Consider the following 19,107-nt stretch of genomic DNA (forward strand, 5'->3'; position numbering starts at 1 on the left):
CTTTGACAGACTCTCACTCACCGTCACACTGACAAACAATGACATACACACACACACACACTGACAAACAATGACATACACACACTATTACTTGGACACACACTGACAGATGCACACTCTCACTGACAGACGCACCCACTCACTGAAAGATGCACGCCCCCACTGACCGACACATACACACTCACTGACCGACACACACATTCACTCACAGACACAAACACACATAAACACTTACAGACAAACACATATTCACTTACAGACACACACACTTACACACTTACAGACATACAGACACACACACACATTCACTCACAGACACACACACATTCACTTAGGCATACACACTCACAGACATTTCCACTAACACTCACAAACTAATATTTTTAAAATTTTACTTTAAATCCACCCAGCCTCCCTGGGAGAGCTGGAGTGGATTTCTTACCTGCAGTCCAGTGTGGCTGCTGGGCAGGCAGGCATGGGGCGCAAAGGCTGAGTAGGCAGCGCTTAGTGTTGCCGGGAGCCAGACTGAGGTCATATTCCGGCTCCCGGCTTCATTAAGCGGCGCGGAAGGGAGCGGAGCAGGAAGAGCTGTCACGACTAGTAATGTGGTCCAGCACGCAGAATCTATGTAAACATATACATAAGTCAGAAAAGGAAAAATAACAGGACAGAGCGTAAACCGGACCTTAGAATGGCCGGACTAATACGCTAGAGACAGAGAATGGTCAAAGGGAAAGCCGAGGTCAAGGAAGCCAGAAAATACTCAATACCGATAAGACAAGCCAAGTCAGGGAAACCAGAGATCAGAATAACCAGGGAAACGCCAAGGATCAGGATACCAGGAAATCAGAAACACGAAACTAGCACTTTCAGGAAACCAGGAAACTGAAACCACGACATGGCAAAGTACTAGGGTGAATTAGGGGTTTAAATACCCCTCTCTAAGCTATGATTGGTCAGAGGGCGACCTCTGACCCCAGAACGTACGTGTGCGTTGACGTCGTGACGTCACGCACACGTTAGTATAATTCTCGGGGGCGGGGCTATCCATAGACGCGACCACGTGGTCGGCGCCATATTGGATTCGGGCGTGATGCCCGGAAGAACTACACGCGCGGTCCCCGGCTCGCCGACGAGCAGGTAAGCTCGTGTAGTCGGAGCGGTCGTGCCGGTCGGGCACGACCGTGAGGCTCGGCGGGCCGGTGACCGCAACAGTACCCCCCACTCGAAGACCGCGCACCGAGCGGGAAGGACCCGGCTTAAGAGGAAAGCGGTTGTGAAATGACCGGATAAGACAGGGCGCATGGACCCGGTCAGCAGGAACCCAACAACGTTCCTCGGGACCATAACCCTTCCAGTCAACGAGATAGGACAAGACACCTCTGGATAATTTGGAGTCCATGATAGAACGGACTTCGTATTCCTCTTGATCACCCACTACCAAGGGCGGAGGAGGAGTGGATACCCTTGTGTAGCGATTGCAAGTAAGGGGCTTGAGCAGAGACACATGGAAAGTATTCGCTATTCTCATATGAGCCGGTAGTGCCAAAGTATAGGTCACTGGATTAATACGTTGGGTAACTCGAAAGGGACCAATGTACCGAGGGGCAAATTTCATGGACGGGACCTTAAGCTTGATATGTCTTGTGGAGAGCCACACCCTGTCACCTGGAATATAGACAGGATTAGCGCCCCGTTTCTTGTCAGCTTGGACCTTCGCTCGTAATGAGGCTTTTTGCAGAGCTGAATGGACGGAATCCCAAGTATCATGAATCGAATCTAAACGGGTGTTCAAAGCGGGGATTTCTGTGTCTGAGAATGCAGAAGGAAAAACAGTGGGGTGATAACCCTGATTAACAAAGAATGGACTGTGATTAGAAGATTCATGAGTGGCGTTGTTTCTGGCGAACTCAGCCATGGGTAAGAGCTCGTACCAGTTAGATTGATTGGCATTTATAAAGCAACGTAAATAGGCTTCTAAAGACTGATTCGCCCTCTCTGCTGCTCCATTTGTTTGAGGGTGATATGCTGACGAAAAGGAGAGTTCGATGCCCAATTGTTTGCAAAAGGAACGCCAAAACCTAGAAACAAACTGGGTACCTCTGTCAGATACTATGCTTTTGGGTACACCGTGCAACCGAAAGATCTCTCTCAAGAATATTTGAACTAGATCTTGAGCAGATGGTAATTTTTTAAGTGGGACGAAATGTGCCATCTTCGTGAATCTATCAATGACCATAAGGACTGTATTAAACCCGTTTGAACTGGGTAGATCCACAATGAAATCCATGGCCAAGTGGGTCCATGGAGCACTAGGTATGGGCAGTGGTTGTAATAGTCCAGGAGGTGACCTGGGAGGAACTTTAGAAACAGCACATATTTGACATGCCCCAACATAATCTTTGACATCGTTTCTAAGAGCAGGCCACCAAAATCTCCTGGAGATGGCAGAGAGAGTTTTATGGACTCCAGGATGGCCCGCTGTGAGGCTGTCATGGAACAAATCTAGTACCTTCTTTTGAAACTGAGGTGACACATACAGTTTGTCCGGAGGTTTTCCCACAGGTGCCTGAGTTTGATCTGCTATTATGGCACAGAAGAGTGGAGAAGACACTTCGGAAACTGTAGTGGCAATGAGGCATTCAGGAGGTACAATAGGATATATCACCTGTTCCGGAACTTCATCTGTCTCAAACTGCCGAGAAAGTGCATCTGCCTTGGTGTTTTTAGTACCAGGTCTGTATGTAATTACGAAATTGAATCGGGAGAGGAACAATGACCACCTAGCCTGACGAGAGGACAGTCTCTTAGCGTCCCCAATATAAGCCAAATTCTTATGATCAGTAAAGATCAAAAGTGGCTCTTTGGAACCTTCCAAGAGATGCCTCCATTCCTTAAGGGCAAGTACAATGGCCAAAAGTTCCCTATTCCCTATGTCGTAATTCCTCTCTGCAGGTGTGAGTTTGCGAGAGTAAAATCCACAGGGATGTAAAGGCGTATCAGGACTCTCTCTTTGAGACAGAATGGCTCCAACTCCTGTCTCTGATGCATCCACCTCTAGGATAAATGGTTTGGATGGATCAGGATGGGTCAGGACAGGTGCTGAGGAAAATAAAGATTTTAATCGTTCAAATGCCTCTCTTGCTTCTTTGGGCCAAGATATACAATTTGCTCCTTTTTTTGTTAAATTGGTTATAGGGGAAATCACGGAGGAAAATCCCCTTATGAATTTGCGGTAGTAATTCGCAAAACCTATAAAGCGTTGAGTAGCTTTAAGGCCCTTGGGTAATGGCCACTGTAAGACTGCCTCCAGTTTACGAGGATCCATCTGGAAACCAGACGGAGATATAACGTATCCAAGGAATTGTATCTCCGTTTGGTCAAACTGGCATTTCTCCAGTTTACAGTAAAGGCCGTTCTGTAACAGGGTTTTCAGTACAATTCTCACATGTTCGTGATGTGTCTCTAGGTCTGGGGAATAGATGAGAATGTCGTCCAAATACACTAGAACGAACATGTGAAGGTACTCTCTTAGGACATCGTTGATAAAATCCTGGAATACCGCTGGAGCGTTACATAATCCAAACGGCATAACCAGGTATTCGTAATGTCCCATTCTGGTGTTAAATGCGGTCTTCCATTCGTGACCGTCCTTAATTCTGACTAGATTGTAGGCACTTCGGAGATCGAGCTTGGTAAAGACTCGAGCTCCCTTTAATCTGTCGAATAGCTCTGATATAAGGGGAATAGGGTAGGCATTTTTTATGGTAATCCTATTCAAACCCCTATAATCAATACAAGGGCGTAGGTCTCCTTCTTTTTTAGAGACAAAGAAGAATCCAGCCCCGGCTGGTGAGGAGGACCTACGGATATGACCCTTTCTGAGAGCATCCTTAATATATTCCTCCAAACAAAGATTTTCCTGGGGGGACAAGGCATAGACTCCTCCCTTGGGAGGCATAGTCCCTGGTAATAAGTTTATAGTACAGTCATAAGGTCTATGAGGAGGTAACCCTTCTGACTGGACCTTGTTAAATACCTCTTTCAAATCCATATACTGCTGAGGAATTTGTGTGGTCAAGGGAGGTGTAACAGGAACATTAATGGTGCCAATAGGTTGTGGGATTTGCTTAAAGCAAACACCTTTGCATCTCTCACCCCAACTCACAATCTCTCCTTCAATCCAATCTAAACGTGGATTGTGTTTCAGGAGCCAAGGGAAACCGAGTATTATCGGAACTGTAGGTGAAGATATGATTTGAAAGGTAATTTCTTCAGAGTGGAGAATACCCACTGAAACAGTGATTGGCAGAGTTTCGTGTGTGATGAAAGGCTGGGTAAGAGGCCTTCCATCAATGGCCTCGACTGCTATAGGTTTCTCTTTATGTCTTAAGGGCAGGAGATGTTTAGCAGAGAACTCTTTGTCTAGGAAATTCTCCGCTGCCCCAGAGTCAATCATAGCCTCACACTGAACAGTAGTGTTCTCGAAAGATAAGGTTACTTTGACCAGGAAACGGTTCTTAGTCAATTTAGGGGACATATACATCACACCTAAGGTCGGTCCCCGTACGTGCCTTAGGTGTGCAAGTTTTCCGGCCGAACCGGGCATGACGATCTTAGATGTCCCTTCTTGCCACAATACATACATAACCCCTCGTTACGTCTGTGTTGTCTCTCTGCCTCAGTGAGTTTAGCACTACCCAATTGCATGGGTTCAGGTTCTGGAAGAGGCGTTTGGCTACTCACCACTGGGTTAGAGAAACGAGGAGCTATGGACAAATTAGAACGTCTGTTACGTTGTTTGTTTTTCTCTCTCTCTCTGAGCCGGTTATCAATGTTTATCATGTAGGCAATAAACTCATTAAGACTAACCGGAAGGTCTCTAGCTGCAGTTTCATCTTGTATATTCTCAGCTAAACCTTCAGAGAAAGCAGCCACCAGACCGCTATTGGTCCAATCAACCTCAGACGCTAATGTCCTGAACTCTATTGCATAATCGGCTACAGAACGATTGCCTTGCCTGATTCTCATAAGGGCTTTGGCAGCGTTCTTCTCCCTGCCTTTAGGTTCAAATGTAGCCTTAAAGGCCGTAAGAAAGGTACTGTAATCACGGGCTATTGCGTCACCACTTTCCCATAAGGGGTTAGCCCAAGTCAAGGCTTTTCCAGTTAATTGGTTCATCAGATAGCCTATTTTAGATCTATCTGTTGGGAATGAACCTGGGGAGGCCTCAAAGTGGTATTCTATTTGGTTTAAAAAACCTCTAAATTCCTTAGAATCACCTCCATAACGAGGGGGCGGTGACAAAGTTATGGACGGTGGTTTATGTGGTACGGGAACCACTACAGGTGGCGGAACCACAGGTGGTACAGGAGGGACCTCTAAATAGGCAGTCCTCTGGAGCAAGGTCTGAAATGCCTGAGCAAATTGGTCTAACCTGTGGTCCATATCCTCCACCCTATTTTCACAGGCGATCATAGTGCATAGTTCTGCAGGATCCATGGCCATGTCGTAATGTCACGACTAGTAATGTGGTCCAGCACGCAGAATCTATGTAAACATATACATAAGTCAGAAAAGGAAAAATAACAGGACAGAGCGTAAACCGGACCTTAGAATGGCCGGACTAATACGCTAGAGACAGAGAATGGTCAAAGGGAAAGCCGAGGTCAAGGAAGCCAGAAAATACTCAATACCGATAAGACAAGCCAAGTCAGGGAAACCAGAGATCAGAATAACCAGGGAAACGCCAAGGATCAGGATACCAGGAAATCAGAAACACGAAACTAGCACTTTCAGGAAACCAGGAAACTGAAACCACGACATGGCAAAGTACTAGGGTGAATTAGGGGTTTAAATACCCCTCTCTAAGCTATGATTGGTCAGAGGGCGACCTCTGACCCCAGAACGTACGTGTGCGTTGACGTCGTGACGTCACGCACACGTTAGTATAATTCTCGGGGGCGGGGCTATCCATAGACGCGACCACGTGGTCGGCGCCATATTGGATTCGGGCGTGATGCCCGGAAGAACTACACGCGCGGTCCCCGGCTCGCCGACGAGCAGGTAAGCTCGTGTAGTCGGAGCGGTCGTGCCGGTCGGGCACGACCGTGAGGCTCGGCGGGCCGGTGACCGCAACAAGAGCTCAGGTGAGTATGCTCCTTCGCTGCCCGCTGCCAGCCTTAGGGGGGCTCAAAAGTGGCCAGCCAGCCAGCTCTTGAGCCCTCCAGGACGCGGGGCAAGCAAGGGATCTGCCTGGGCATTTGGGGGCAGCTTTTTTGCCGCCCCCTGCAAAGTGCCACCCAAGGCAGATAGATGCCTTGTTTGCCTTGCGATACACACGTCCCAGGTACCTGTGTGTGTTACTATATTCAGGCAACTTGGTGGGGGGGTGGGGCGCTGTGAAGACTTTTCGCACAGGGCGCCTAATTGCCTAAGGCCGGCCCTGCTTCTGACACTACCTGAAATCGTGGAGGGAAGGAGCGGTACCCGATGGACCCAGGTAAGAAATCAAACCGTTCTAAAATAACCTGACTTCTTACACTGGTGGGAGGGGCAGGGCACTCCTGGCACCATAGCCACTATCGCGCACTGAGGTGGTTGTGGTGATTGGAGTGTTCTTTTAAGAAAAATAAATTTAGGGTAATAATTACTACAGAAAACAAAACATGACAGGTCTGTTATAATATAAACAGTGAAATGGTGAAACTTTTTCCTATTCGGCACATTAAGGGGTAACCCAACAAAACCACACGCGGTTTCTTAAAGTTAACTTATCAGAGGGTCAGTGGCCAAGTAGTCTTCTCGCTTGGGGGCCGCAAATCTTTACTCCCAGACGCACACAAAATCCGTACTCCCAGACACTAACTTACACAGGTACAGACTTAAAGCGACACATTTCCATTCATGCAACTACACACTCACATGCACACACAAATCGACACATTCATATACTATTCCTATGCAGCTTCACACTCACAGACACTCACATGCACACACAAATAGACACATTCATATACTATTCCTATGCAGCTTCACACTCACAGACACTCACATGCACACACAAATAGACACATTCATATACATGGAGCTCCACACTCACAAACACGCTGTTACACACACACAAATCAACACATTCCTATACATGCAACTCCACACTCACAAACACACTGTTACACACACACACAAATTGAAACATTCCCATACATGCAGCTATTTAGATAAAATGTAGGGATTTTTTCTTCTAGTGAAACAAAACGTTTTACACATTACATATATTTTTGGCAGTAATTGAGCAGGACTCCTCCGATATATAGTCAGTCCTACGTTGGCTTACAGAGCTCAGAGGATGAAAGAAACACAATTTTTTATAAGTACTACACGAGTGTGGGAAGACATGTTAAACACATTAAAAAATATATTATTATGGACGAACTGTTAAATTTTTTTAAAATGTTTTTGTAGAATAGCATTTGTGTGTTTATGTTTAGTGTCCCATTCTCTGTTTATCTCTATGGAAATGTAGATATAAAAAGGTCACAATATAGGGGGGGGTTTTAGTGGCCTTAGAAAGCAAAATGAAAAATGGTGGTGATTAAGTCCTCATCTATTGCAAATCATATTTAAGTTGACGGCTTGCTGTCCTCATCCATCAATCAAGATACGCTGCAGGCAAAAACAAGAAACTATCTGATAATTAAAAAAAACAGAAAGTGATCCCCATAAGGTAAAATGTACCTTCTAAGTACGGAACAATAACTGATAAATGGAGCACATTAGAAAAACAACAAGCAAAACACAACATCTGGTTGAAATATATGACAAATCACTTTAAAAAGGTTTAATTTAAGTACCATAAACACTACAGCACAGGTAAGAGGTTATGAATGCAGGAGTTCCCTGGCGCTGCCTTCTGGGTAACAGGCAAGCTTTTTTCACACAGTTTGACACTTACATGGGTCGCCTAGATGCTTGCAGTCTGGCCCTTTCTTCAGGTATAGCTTAAGCGGGCGTTCTCCATTTGTAATAGGCAAATCAATGTCGTCTGAAAACGGGCAAACCTGATATCACTCATTCGGAATATGGTCCTTATAAATTTAGCGATATCTGGATAGGGGGCCAGATAATAAGGGTAAGTGTCAAACCATTCAAAAATGGTTTGACTCTTACATGCAAGATTCCTGGCACCAAAACAACTACAGCAGTCTGTAGTGGTTATGGTGCTTAGAGTTTTCTATTAAAAAAAACACAATAAAACCTTCACATATTTGCCTATTTTGTAAAAAAAAAAAAAAAAAATTTGTTTTAATTCACCGTGGCTCGCTGTTTAGTAAACAAGCTTTACAAGATACATACTATTTTTATATTTTTTTGTGTCGTTTATATATATTGTAATTTTTTATTTCAACAGACTCGTTAACCAAGCATAGGCCACTAAAAAAAAAAAATATTCCTTTTTGTTTTCCAAGAAAGCAAACAGGACCTGAAAATTAAAATCCGGTGCCCTGATTTAACCCTTCGAAATCTCAGCGGAGAGATAAATCCATGCTGCAGCCCTAATTACCATTCTCTCTGTGTGCAAAGGTTAGAGAAAACAGAGATTAACCCTCTCGGTGCCCCTCTCTGGCGCTATCTTACACCGCTAGTAGTTTCCTGAATCTGGCTACGAGATCCTTCTAAGCTGAAAGTCATCTTGTATTTCTTTCAAGAACATTAACACATATTTAAAATTCCACTCCAGAGTTACCATGGAGAGAATTCAACTGGGTAAAATATTTAGCTTTTTGTCTGTCACTGGTTTGATCAGTGAAGAATTTGTATGATTTTTTTTTTTTTTTTAAATAGCTTTAATACCACCGTATTAGAAAGAAAAAAAAGGGGGGTTTAACCTATAAACTGCCAAAGGAGATACAATATTTCGAGGACACCTGTGCAGGTCTATGTATACATAAAAATACAAATATATATATATACACAAAAAAACCTAAATTGAATGGGGGGGGGGGGGGGAGACACACTTGGGGCACTTATCAGTTTCTATTCATTTAAACCATTAGAAGAGATAAAAATGTGAAAATATTAGAAAGCATCACATTGTAACGCAAGATAAAAAGATTACCAATACATTCAAAACAAACACAGACTGGTCAAACAATTTTTACAATGCGACTTAGAATCAGAAAAGCACTTCAAACTACCATCAATGAGTGCTTTTCCAAGGCACGGCAAGGCAGTCTGGTGATGAAGTGGTTAATTGTAAAGCATGAGCTAAATCTGACCTCCAGTGAGACAGGGAAACACTACCCAGTCTAGGAAGGGTTAATGAGTAACCAAACATCATACCTGCACTCATGTGATATTAAAGGGGCTGGCTCGCAGGGGGGTATGGGATGACAGCCAGTTCGGTACCACATACAGGGTAAATAGATTTTAAAAATGACAATTCTCCCTGTAGTTGTTCTTTTAACAGGAGTTAAAGGGGTTATATTCACGATGGCGCAATATCTAATAAAAATCAGAATCTGTTTACATTTGCACCTGTACAGTATGTAAGGGCTTTATATGTGAGAACACGCATTTTCTTCAAATTTACAACTTTTCCTATTCTCTCATTTGTGACATTTTTGTTTCCGTGGAAATAAAACTCCGGATAGAGGGTTGGGGACAATTCTAGTGATCAAAAAACACAACACAATTTTGCTTCTATGTTTATAAACTACTGCAACAAAATAATTGAATAATTATTACATCAGGCTCCTATTTTGAAGAAGGCAATGTGCAGGGATCCAATATTTTTGGAATTTGTTTAACACAAGAGCAGACACTAACTTTACTGCAGTTGAACTAGTTTTCTCAACAATTTTTTTAAACATAATCAATAAAAGTCCCTTTTTCATGGAGGGGAGGGGGCTCTGAAATTCAGGTAACGATCATCACAGATGGAAGATTTTACAGTGCTATAAACAACCAGTGATTCCATTTAACTTTTATACCAGGCCACATTGCTGGACGACACACCGCTGCCATGGCATTGCCACTGTCCATTTGTACTGGGCACACTACTGAAATTTATTAAGTAACACTGGCCTGGCTCATGCCAATGACAATGTCACCTTAAAGACACTTAACCCCTGCCGCTCCATTGAGTGTCTTTTTTTTATGTTTATTAACTACTTCAAATCTGCTAGCCAAGATGCCCAGTGTTTGTCATTTCAATAAATGTTTTTTTAAATACTGAAATTGTTTTACCATAAGAAAGCAAAAATAAATTGAAGGATACTCTAGGTGGGTTTTGGCAAAACATTATTACTTTTATTTCACCATTCCTGTACTGAAATGGACCACATTCCTCAACCTAAATCCATGGAGAAAGCGTGAATAAACCCACATTTGTACAGCAATTAAGTAGTTAAGCAAAAAACATTTAGCCCCTTAGCTGCCAGATTCTCTACAGAGGACAACATATACACATGTATTGTTTAACCTTTTCAAAGGGGCAAATATGGAGATAACAGACTGAGAACACTTTTCTGTCACTTTAAGGGACAGGAAAAAAAAGTTACTATTTTCATTATAACACACAAACAAGCTACATATCATGCAGGGAGAAGAGGTGGGTGAGTTCTTTCAGTGCCAGGCAAGTGCCCTGCATATTTTCCTGGGCACTTCTTCTACTGGTCAGCACATGAAAAGAGCTGCCCTGCTGTATCCCAGTATCAACTAGTAATGACTTCATTTCCTGGCTATAAATTCTTCACCCAGCAGGGCAGCACTTTTCCTGAGCTGTGACCACCAGTGTGTGTGTGTGTGTGTCTGAGGGGCTCTGATAGTGGATCTGGCATTTCTGGGGCCCAGCTTGGCACAGAGTACATTAAAGGGGCAGTGTATCAGAGTATACTCACAGCAGGCTGGCATTAGTTGGGGCACTAACCGCTTGCAGCAGTCCCAGGGCAGAGCAGTTCACCAGGCAGGAGCCAGGGTCACACGTGCAGTTGTCCGGGCAGGGCTGGCACCATCCAGAGGCTGCCCCCGATCCGAGCCCCAGAAGGAGCCCAGCAGAGAGAAGGAAGAGGGGGCAGAGCACAGGGGGGGAGGCGCCATCTTTTCCCTGGGTTGCAGCCTGGCCATTTCCAAAATGCATAGCTCACTCACATTGCATGGGATCCCCGGCTGCCCTCCACAGCGTGCAAACAGCGGAGAAACCCCCAGATAAGCGGACCCCAGCAGGCGGCCTCTCCCAGCTCTCAGCTGCCGCAGGGCTGGCTCATCCTCCCGGGGAGCTGTCTGAGCGAGCTCTGTCTGTCCTGCGGGGAGGGAGCGTGCACTGCCGGCTGCGGGCACTGGGGGGCGCCGGAGAGACAAGGAAAATACTCCTATAGGATGAGAGCGCTGACTGGCAGCTTGGCACCAAACACACACAGACACCAACATCACATGGGCAGCACAGGAAAAGGGCTGCCCTGCTCAATGCCGCATTCTACAGGGGGGACATCTGGGAAATCATCAAGACTTGCTATGGGTTGGATATCACTTGCTGCAGCAGAATATTATTATTGATAATTATTATTATTGTAGCACCAAAATATTCCATAATATTCTATTTTATTATTTATTATTATAGCACCAAAATATTCCATATTATTCTATTTTATTATTATAGCACCAAAATATTCCGTATTATTATTAATTATTATTATTATTATTATTATTATTATTATTATTATTATTATTATTATACCACCAACATATTCCGTATTATTATTATTAATATTAATATTACAGCCCCAACATCTTCCGTATTGTTGTTATTATTTATTATTATAGCACCAAAATATTCTGTATGATTAATTTTTTATTATTATGTATTATTATTACTATTATCGCACCAATATATTCCATATTATTATTATTATTAATATTATTATTATTATTATAGCACCAACATATTCCGTATTATTATTATTAATTATTGCACCAAAATATTCAATATTAATTTGTATTATTATAGCACCAACATATTCCGTATGATTTATTATTATTATTATTATATATTATTATTATTATTATTTTTATCGTCCCACCAACGTATTCTGCAACACTTTATAATGATATACTATGGCTATATTGCATCTTCTATCTTTGGAATAATGATTATTGTGACAATCCTCTCTAGGCTGTTAGCTGGTTTGAGCAGAGTCCTCTTCTAGCTATTATTCCTCTGTCATTTTGTAATTGTCTCATTTATTGTTAAATTCCCCCCCCCCCCCCCCCCTTTCTCAATATTGTAAAGCGCTGCGGAATAAGTTGGCGCTATAGAAATACTAAAAAAAAAATACAAAAAACAACTAGTATCAGCGCTAAGATAATATTCCCCTTCAAATGGTTCTGGGGAAAAATAAAATAACGGTACAGTATTGATGCACAGTGTTATGTATTAGCACTTGTAATTCCTGTAACCAGTCCATTGGAAACTATGTATCCACCTTTGAAATAGGAAAAACACAGATATAGAGTAACACTGGTTTATTAGTTAAAGGGAAACTCCAGTGCCAGAAAAACGATCAGTTTTTCTGGCACTGGAGGGTCCCTCGCCCTCCCACCCCCCCAATCCCCGGTTACTGAAGGGGTGAAAACCCCTTCAGTGACTTACCTGGGACAGCGGCGATGTCCCTTGCCGCTGTCTCCGCCTCCGCGACGCTCCTCCTTGTGATTACGTCGGCCGGTGGGCGAGACTAATCTCGCCCACCGGCCGAGGAGACCTAATGCGCATGCGTGGAAATGCCGCGCATGCGCATTACGTATCCCCATAGGAAAGCATTGGAAAATCATTTCAATGCTTTCCTATGGGGTTTTGAGCGACGCTGGAGGTCCTCACACAGCATGAGGACGTCCAGCGACACTCTAGCACAGGAAACCTGTGCTAGAAACTAGGAAGTGACCTCTAGTGGCTGTCTATTAGACAGCCACTAGAGGTGGAGTTAACCCTGCAATGTAATTATTGCAGTTTATGAAAAACTGCAATAATTACACTTGCAGGGTTAAGGGTAGTGGGAGTTGGCACCCAGACCACTCCAATGAGCAGAAGTGGTCTGGGTGCCTGGAGTGTCCCTTTAATCCCCTATGTAATCCCTTTGTGGACCACAAACAAGCATTTGGTGCTGTACAGTATGATAATCTTTAGAGTGTTACCACTCCGCTGGTGTAAGGCTGCAAGCTTCTCCCGTGCTCTGGAGCCGACACAGACCTCTTACACTTCAGAAGGACACCGACTTGAAGTATTGCTGTACTTGCTCCAAAGCCTTCAAACTTAAAATGCTGCCAAGCACGATCTACACGTGTCGCCCGTGAAATCAGGCTTTCTCAAGATAGGTTGCCGCGGTGGATCTCTTAAAGGACCACTATAGGCACCCAGACCACTTCAGCTCAATGAGTGCCAAGTCCATCTAGTGTTAACCCTGCAGCTGTAAACATAGCAGTTTCAGAGAAACTATAGTGGTCCTTTAATGGCGCTGCTCCCCTGAATCCCAGATGAAAAAGCCCCCAGATTGTAAGAGTGGATATTTCTCAGGTTTGCCGTGGACTTGTCACCAAATTTCTGGTTTCCCCTTATCTCTCTGATCTTTTCCGCAGTATCTTTTCCTTAGGCTTAACTGCCCCCTTTCTCCCAGCTGTTAGACTACTACTGATCATAATAATAAGTGTTTATATATAAATATACGCATACATACGAGGAGAACATGGATTTCATAGTATTGTGGACTAAATGATTTCCTATAAATGTTATTTAAAAAACAGCGCTTTTCAGAATGCAGCATGACGTCTGTTTCTTATTTTCTCCAATAAGGGGCGTCCCTAGAAAATGTGTTAAATAAAACGGAGGTACATTCACTAAGCAACAAAGGATTTAGTCATTAACCTCAAAATTCCAGAGAATTGGGAAATGGGAAAATCTAGGCTGAAATCTCTGATTTAAAAAAAAAAAGGAAGATACAAGAATATCCTAAATTATACCATTTGGATTTCACTTTGCTGCGTTAAGTGCATTACTGTGGGAAGTATAGTGAATTGAAAAGTGGATTTCCGAATTTAGGCAACAATAGATGATTTGGAAATATCTCCCAGCTACAGTAACGGCTTCTCTAGTTTTTTAACCTAAATGTTGAAATTCAATTCTATTCGCTGTAATTTGGCATTTTTTCGAATGATCCCCAGCTGTAATTTGGTGGGGTTTTTTGTTTTGTTTTTGCCAATCTCTTTTTTTATTTTTCTTATCAATGCTTGTTCGGTAAGACAATAAACAGTAGTATATCATATACATCGATGCAAAGTATAACATTAGAAAACTGCTTCACTCCCACCTTATTTGATTGATAATTCCTGTCCTAACGTGTCATACCCCACCTCCTATAGACTGTAAGCTTGTTTGAGCAGGGTCCTCTTCAACCTATCGTTCCTGTAAGTTTTCTTGTAATTGTCCTATTTATGGTTAAATTCTACATCTCATAATATTGTAAAGCGCTACAGAATCTGTTGGCGCTATATAAATGGCGATAATAATAATAATAACATTCAAATTTGTTGGGGTTTTTTAACGATCCCCAGCTGTAATTTTCAGATCCTGATAACGAAATGAAATGTGTTTTGTTTTTTATGGGACAGAACACGTTGTTTTTTTTAGACACACTTGTCTGCCCCAAACCAGCCACATTAGAATGTCCTTACTATAGAAAAAAAATTATACATACCATTAATATTATTTTAAGTTAAAACCAGGTATTTCGTTTTTATTATTGTTTAAATAGTGACAATGGGATCACGTGACACACAATGAATTCTCATAAAACAAGTTTAACTTACAGAAATCAGAGGTGGCGAGGATGCTGCACAAATGGCTTGCAATCTATATTTAGTAATTTTCCAGAAATGTTTATTGTAAAGAAATGTTGATTTTAGGAATTTTGTGGCTAGCTCTCAATGATTGCTACACACTGAACAGACATCTACCATTAGGCAAGACCAGATTTTAGACAAGACCTATAATAAAACTCTTGAACGTGCCAGCGGAAGGCATTCTGGCTATTCGTTACCATGGTAGCACAAAATAAATAAAACCAGCTTTTTTTTTTTGCAGCAATAGCCCTTCTTGTACTGGGCGTTGTTTGTCTGTATGTGGCTGTCTGGAGAGGAAGGTAATAGGAGAGAATGCAGTGAGTCTGACTTTGAGGTAAGATTTTACTAGTAACATGACGTAAAGTCATGATTTTATTAAAGACACGGAGGCGAGTATTATTCATAACTCTTTCTTTATTTCCTCAGCAGCAAAGATAGAGGAATATAAATATTATCAAACTGAAAGAAAAAACTGTATAGGTACACAGGCAACCAATAACATAACAGAGGAAGTGACTATATAAGGCCTGTATCTCCCACAATCCCCCTCTTTCTTGCGAAAACCGAAGACCAGGTAAGACGAACGATATCCCACTTGGCCAGAACAGGAAACGGAAGCACTCCAATAACTTCAAGCTAAAAGAGAGAGAGAGAAATATGGTAAAAACCAAACTCAAAACTGTGTGCTTACCAGTCAAAACTGTCGGTCATTCTTAGAACAGAACTGAAATCTGAAAATACAAAATATGATTAGTATCAAGATAACATAAGCAGCAAACGCAAGTAACCACAAAAAATTGACCAATATGCAACATATCTGAATAGTCCAAAACGCATCTCACCCGCAGACCCCACACCGGGAGGGTGGGAGGGAATAATACTCGCCTCCGCGTCTTTAATAAAATCATGACTTTACTTCATGTTACTAGTAAAATCTGGGAATTTTATTAAAGACACGGAGGCTCATATTATGCAAGTTCAAAGCTGTGCCACCACCTGAGATGTGATGTGCTCAATTGGTCTGAAATAGAAGTCCCGGAACGTCAACTCCCGAGACCAGTCCGCTGCGCGCATGACGTCCTCTAGACGGCAACCGACTGTAGATGCCTTCGAGGCCATAGCACCCCGTACAGAATGAGGCGTAAAGATAGAGGTGTCTATACCCACCAGAGATAAAAGCCAACGTGCCAGAGTCTGTGTCGAAACAGGCCGATGAGGTGCTCTAAAGGAAATGAAGAGAGGATGCCGATCAGACGAACGAAACTGCTGTGTAGCATCCAGGTATGCCTTCAGACAATCCACTGGACAGAGTGCCGGACACCCTGAGAATCTGGGTACACGAAGGACTTGGATGCCGACTTAGTCCTCCTAGATAAGTTGAAAGCAACACCTTCAGGAGTAACACAATGGCACCCCAATCAAGGGCCCTGACATCGGAGACCCTCTTACAAGAGATCAAACAAAGTAACATCACTAGCTTGGAGGACAATTGCTTGAGAGTCAGTCCTTGGTTAGGGTACCAGGACGATAGGAACTGCAACATAACGTTGACGTCCCAAAAGGCCGAAAAACGCGACCGAGGCGGACGGGCGAGGCGAATACCCTTGAGAACCTTCTAAGCCGCCGTGCCAGGCTGAAATAGCCGAGTGGAAGAGATTGATCGTACGATACGCCTTGCCCGAATCGAATAGGAACGTGAGGAACTCCAGGATCAGATGGAGAGGGGCAGATACGGGATCCATTGCCCGTTCCATGCACCAACCAGACCACGACTTCCATGCAGCACGGTAAGCTGATCGTGTACCCGGAGCCCAGGCGTTATCGAGGAGCAAGAGAGTTACCAGAGGCAATTGATGTTGCAATACCAGTTCGTGAGAGTTCCCAAAGAGATCCAGAAGGAGGTGTCAGGGTACCTGAGGTCTCTACCTCCGAAAGAGGTAGAGACTTAGTAGTTTGTCCTTCCGGCAGGGCTGCTTCTCCCATCCCTCGCGGCTCTCCTAGTCACTCACACGCCGGCCGCGAGGGATCCGTCCCCTTTTATAACGTCACGCACAGTGCTCGACGTCATGACGTCAGTCCGGACCGACCTGTCACTCAATTGACTGGAAGCCAGTCAGGACTCGTTGGAGGCGGGTCTACTCACTGATCCAGGGTATTTAACGCTGTTTCTCCCATTCACTCATTGCCCTGTCGTGGTTCTAGTCAGCCTAGTCACACAGTGCTCTTGTATTCTCTTGTCTTTTGGTTCTGACCCGGCTTTGTTATTACTTACCCGTCTTTCTGTTATCCTTGACCCGGCTTGTCTCTCGCTTACCTGTCTTCTCGTTCCCTCGACCTCGGCTTGTCCCTGACCATTCTATACGTAGTATTACGTTAAGTCCGGCCATTCTAAGGTCCGGTATACGTATCTGCTACTCTTTGTACTCTGCGTGTTGGATCCCTGACCCGATCCTGACATTACGACAGAGCCATGGATCCTGCAGGTACAAATTGTCAGCTTGGTTCTCCTGATCCTAGGTTTGACGCCATGGAGCATAGGATGGATCAGATGGCACTAGCACTACAGGCGCTGCTATCACGTCCTATTAATCCACCTGAGGAGATGCGTAATACGTCTGTTCCTTCTGTGGGTTCAGGGCTAGAGGTAGCTACTGTAGGTGCTTCTTCCCGAGTTACTCCACCTGTACGTTATGCTGGTTCTCCTGAGAGGTGTCGTGGCTTTTTGAACCAGATCAGTATTCATTTCGAGCTACAGCCCCGTTCCTATCCTACTGATAGGGCAAAAGTGGGATTTATTATCACCTTACTCATTGAGAAGGCTCTGAGATGGGCTAATCCGTTGTGGGAGAATGATAATCCATTAGTCTATAACTATAATGCCTTTGTAGCTGCTTTTAAAATAACTTTTGACCCCCCTGGCAGGAAGGTCAATGCAGCTAGATTACTGTTGCGCCTTAGACAAGACAACCGAACACTTGTGGATTACGCACTAGAGTTCAGGTCTTTGGCGGCAGAGGTAAAGTGGAATGAACAGGCCTATATAGACGTATTTTTAAATGGATTATCCGATGTAATACTTGACGAGGTAGCGACAAGAGAGCTTCCCGAGAACTTGGAGGACTTAATTTCCTTTATCTCTCGCATTGACGAACGTCTAAGGGAGAGGCAGAACACTCGAGATAGAACCGGTAGATCTTCCTTTAGACTAGCGCCATCATTTCAAAGTCCTGAGACCAAAACTCCACAGTTTTCAGAACCTATGCAGTTAGGCCTTACTCGCCTGTCAGAGGAGGAGAGACAGTACAGGAGAAGGGAGGGACTGTGTATGTATTGTGGAGTCAGAGGCCATTTACGTTTGAACTGTCCCAGTCGTCCGGGAAACGCTCGCACCTAAGTTTCTCTAGAGGACAGACCTTGGGTGTTTCGATTTTGTCCTCTACTCATAACTACAAAGAACATAGACTCCTATTACCTGTCTCTTTAACTTGGGAGAGGGAAACCTTAGAGACTATGGCATTGATAGACTCCGGAGCTGCTGAGAGCTTTATCGATCAAGTTTTTCTCACCAAACACGCTATCCCATCCCAGTTAAGGAAGACACCCTTGGCTGTTGAAGCCATTGATGGTAGACCTCTAGTTGAGCCTGTGATTTTCCGGGAAACCACACCTCTTAACTTAACTACTGGTATTCTACACAAGGAGGAGATATCTCTACTACTCATTTCATCTCCTTCTGTTCCCATAGTCCTGGGATACTCCTGGCTTAAGAGACATAACCCCGTTATAGATTGGAAATCAGGGGAAATAGTTTCGTGGGGTCAGGATTGTCAAGAGAGTTGTTTAAAGAAAGTGTCACCTCTCTGTAGTGTTAACACACTTAATAACTCTACCGACTCTACTAAAATACAGATACCGTCCTTGTATCTAGATTTAAAGGCGGTATTTGACAAAGGAAAGGCTGATACCTTACCACCACATAGGCCTTTTGATTGCAAAATTAATTTACTTTCTGGTACTATGCCTCCCAGGGGTCATGTATACCCTTTGTCTACGAATGAGAACTTAGTCTTAGAGGAGTATATTCGTGAAAACCTAGACAAAGGGTTCATTAGGAGATCCTCCTCTCCTGCTGGGGCTGGATTTTTTTTTGTTAAAAAGAAGGATGGTTCTTTAAGACCCTGCATTGACTACCGAGGTCTGAACAAGATAACCATTAGA

General features: G+C 43.6%; 1 protein-coding gene across 1 annotated transcript in view; it reads right to left on the reverse strand.

Moving 5' to 3' along the window:
- The window catches only part of PKD1 (polycystin 1, transient receptor potential channel interacting), a 132,868-nt gene extending 121,545 nt beyond the window's left edge, over window positions 1-11,323 (reverse strand). The window contains exon 1 of the mRNA XM_063430475.1: window positions 10,902-11,323. Coding sequence (XP_063286545.1) covers window positions 10,902-11,140 — 239 coding nt within the window. The 5' untranslated portion in view covers window positions 11,141-11,323. The remainder of the gene's footprint in view (window positions 1-10,901) is intronic.
- Window positions 11,324-19,107: the final 7,784 nt, after the last annotated feature.

Source organism: Pelobates fuscus, chromosome 8 (genome assembly GCF_036172605.1).
Source record: "Pelobates fuscus isolate aPelFus1 chromosome 8, aPelFus1.pri, whole genome shotgun sequence".
Taxonomy (NCBI): Eukaryota; Metazoa; Chordata; class Amphibia; order Anura; family Pelobatidae; genus Pelobates; species Pelobates fuscus.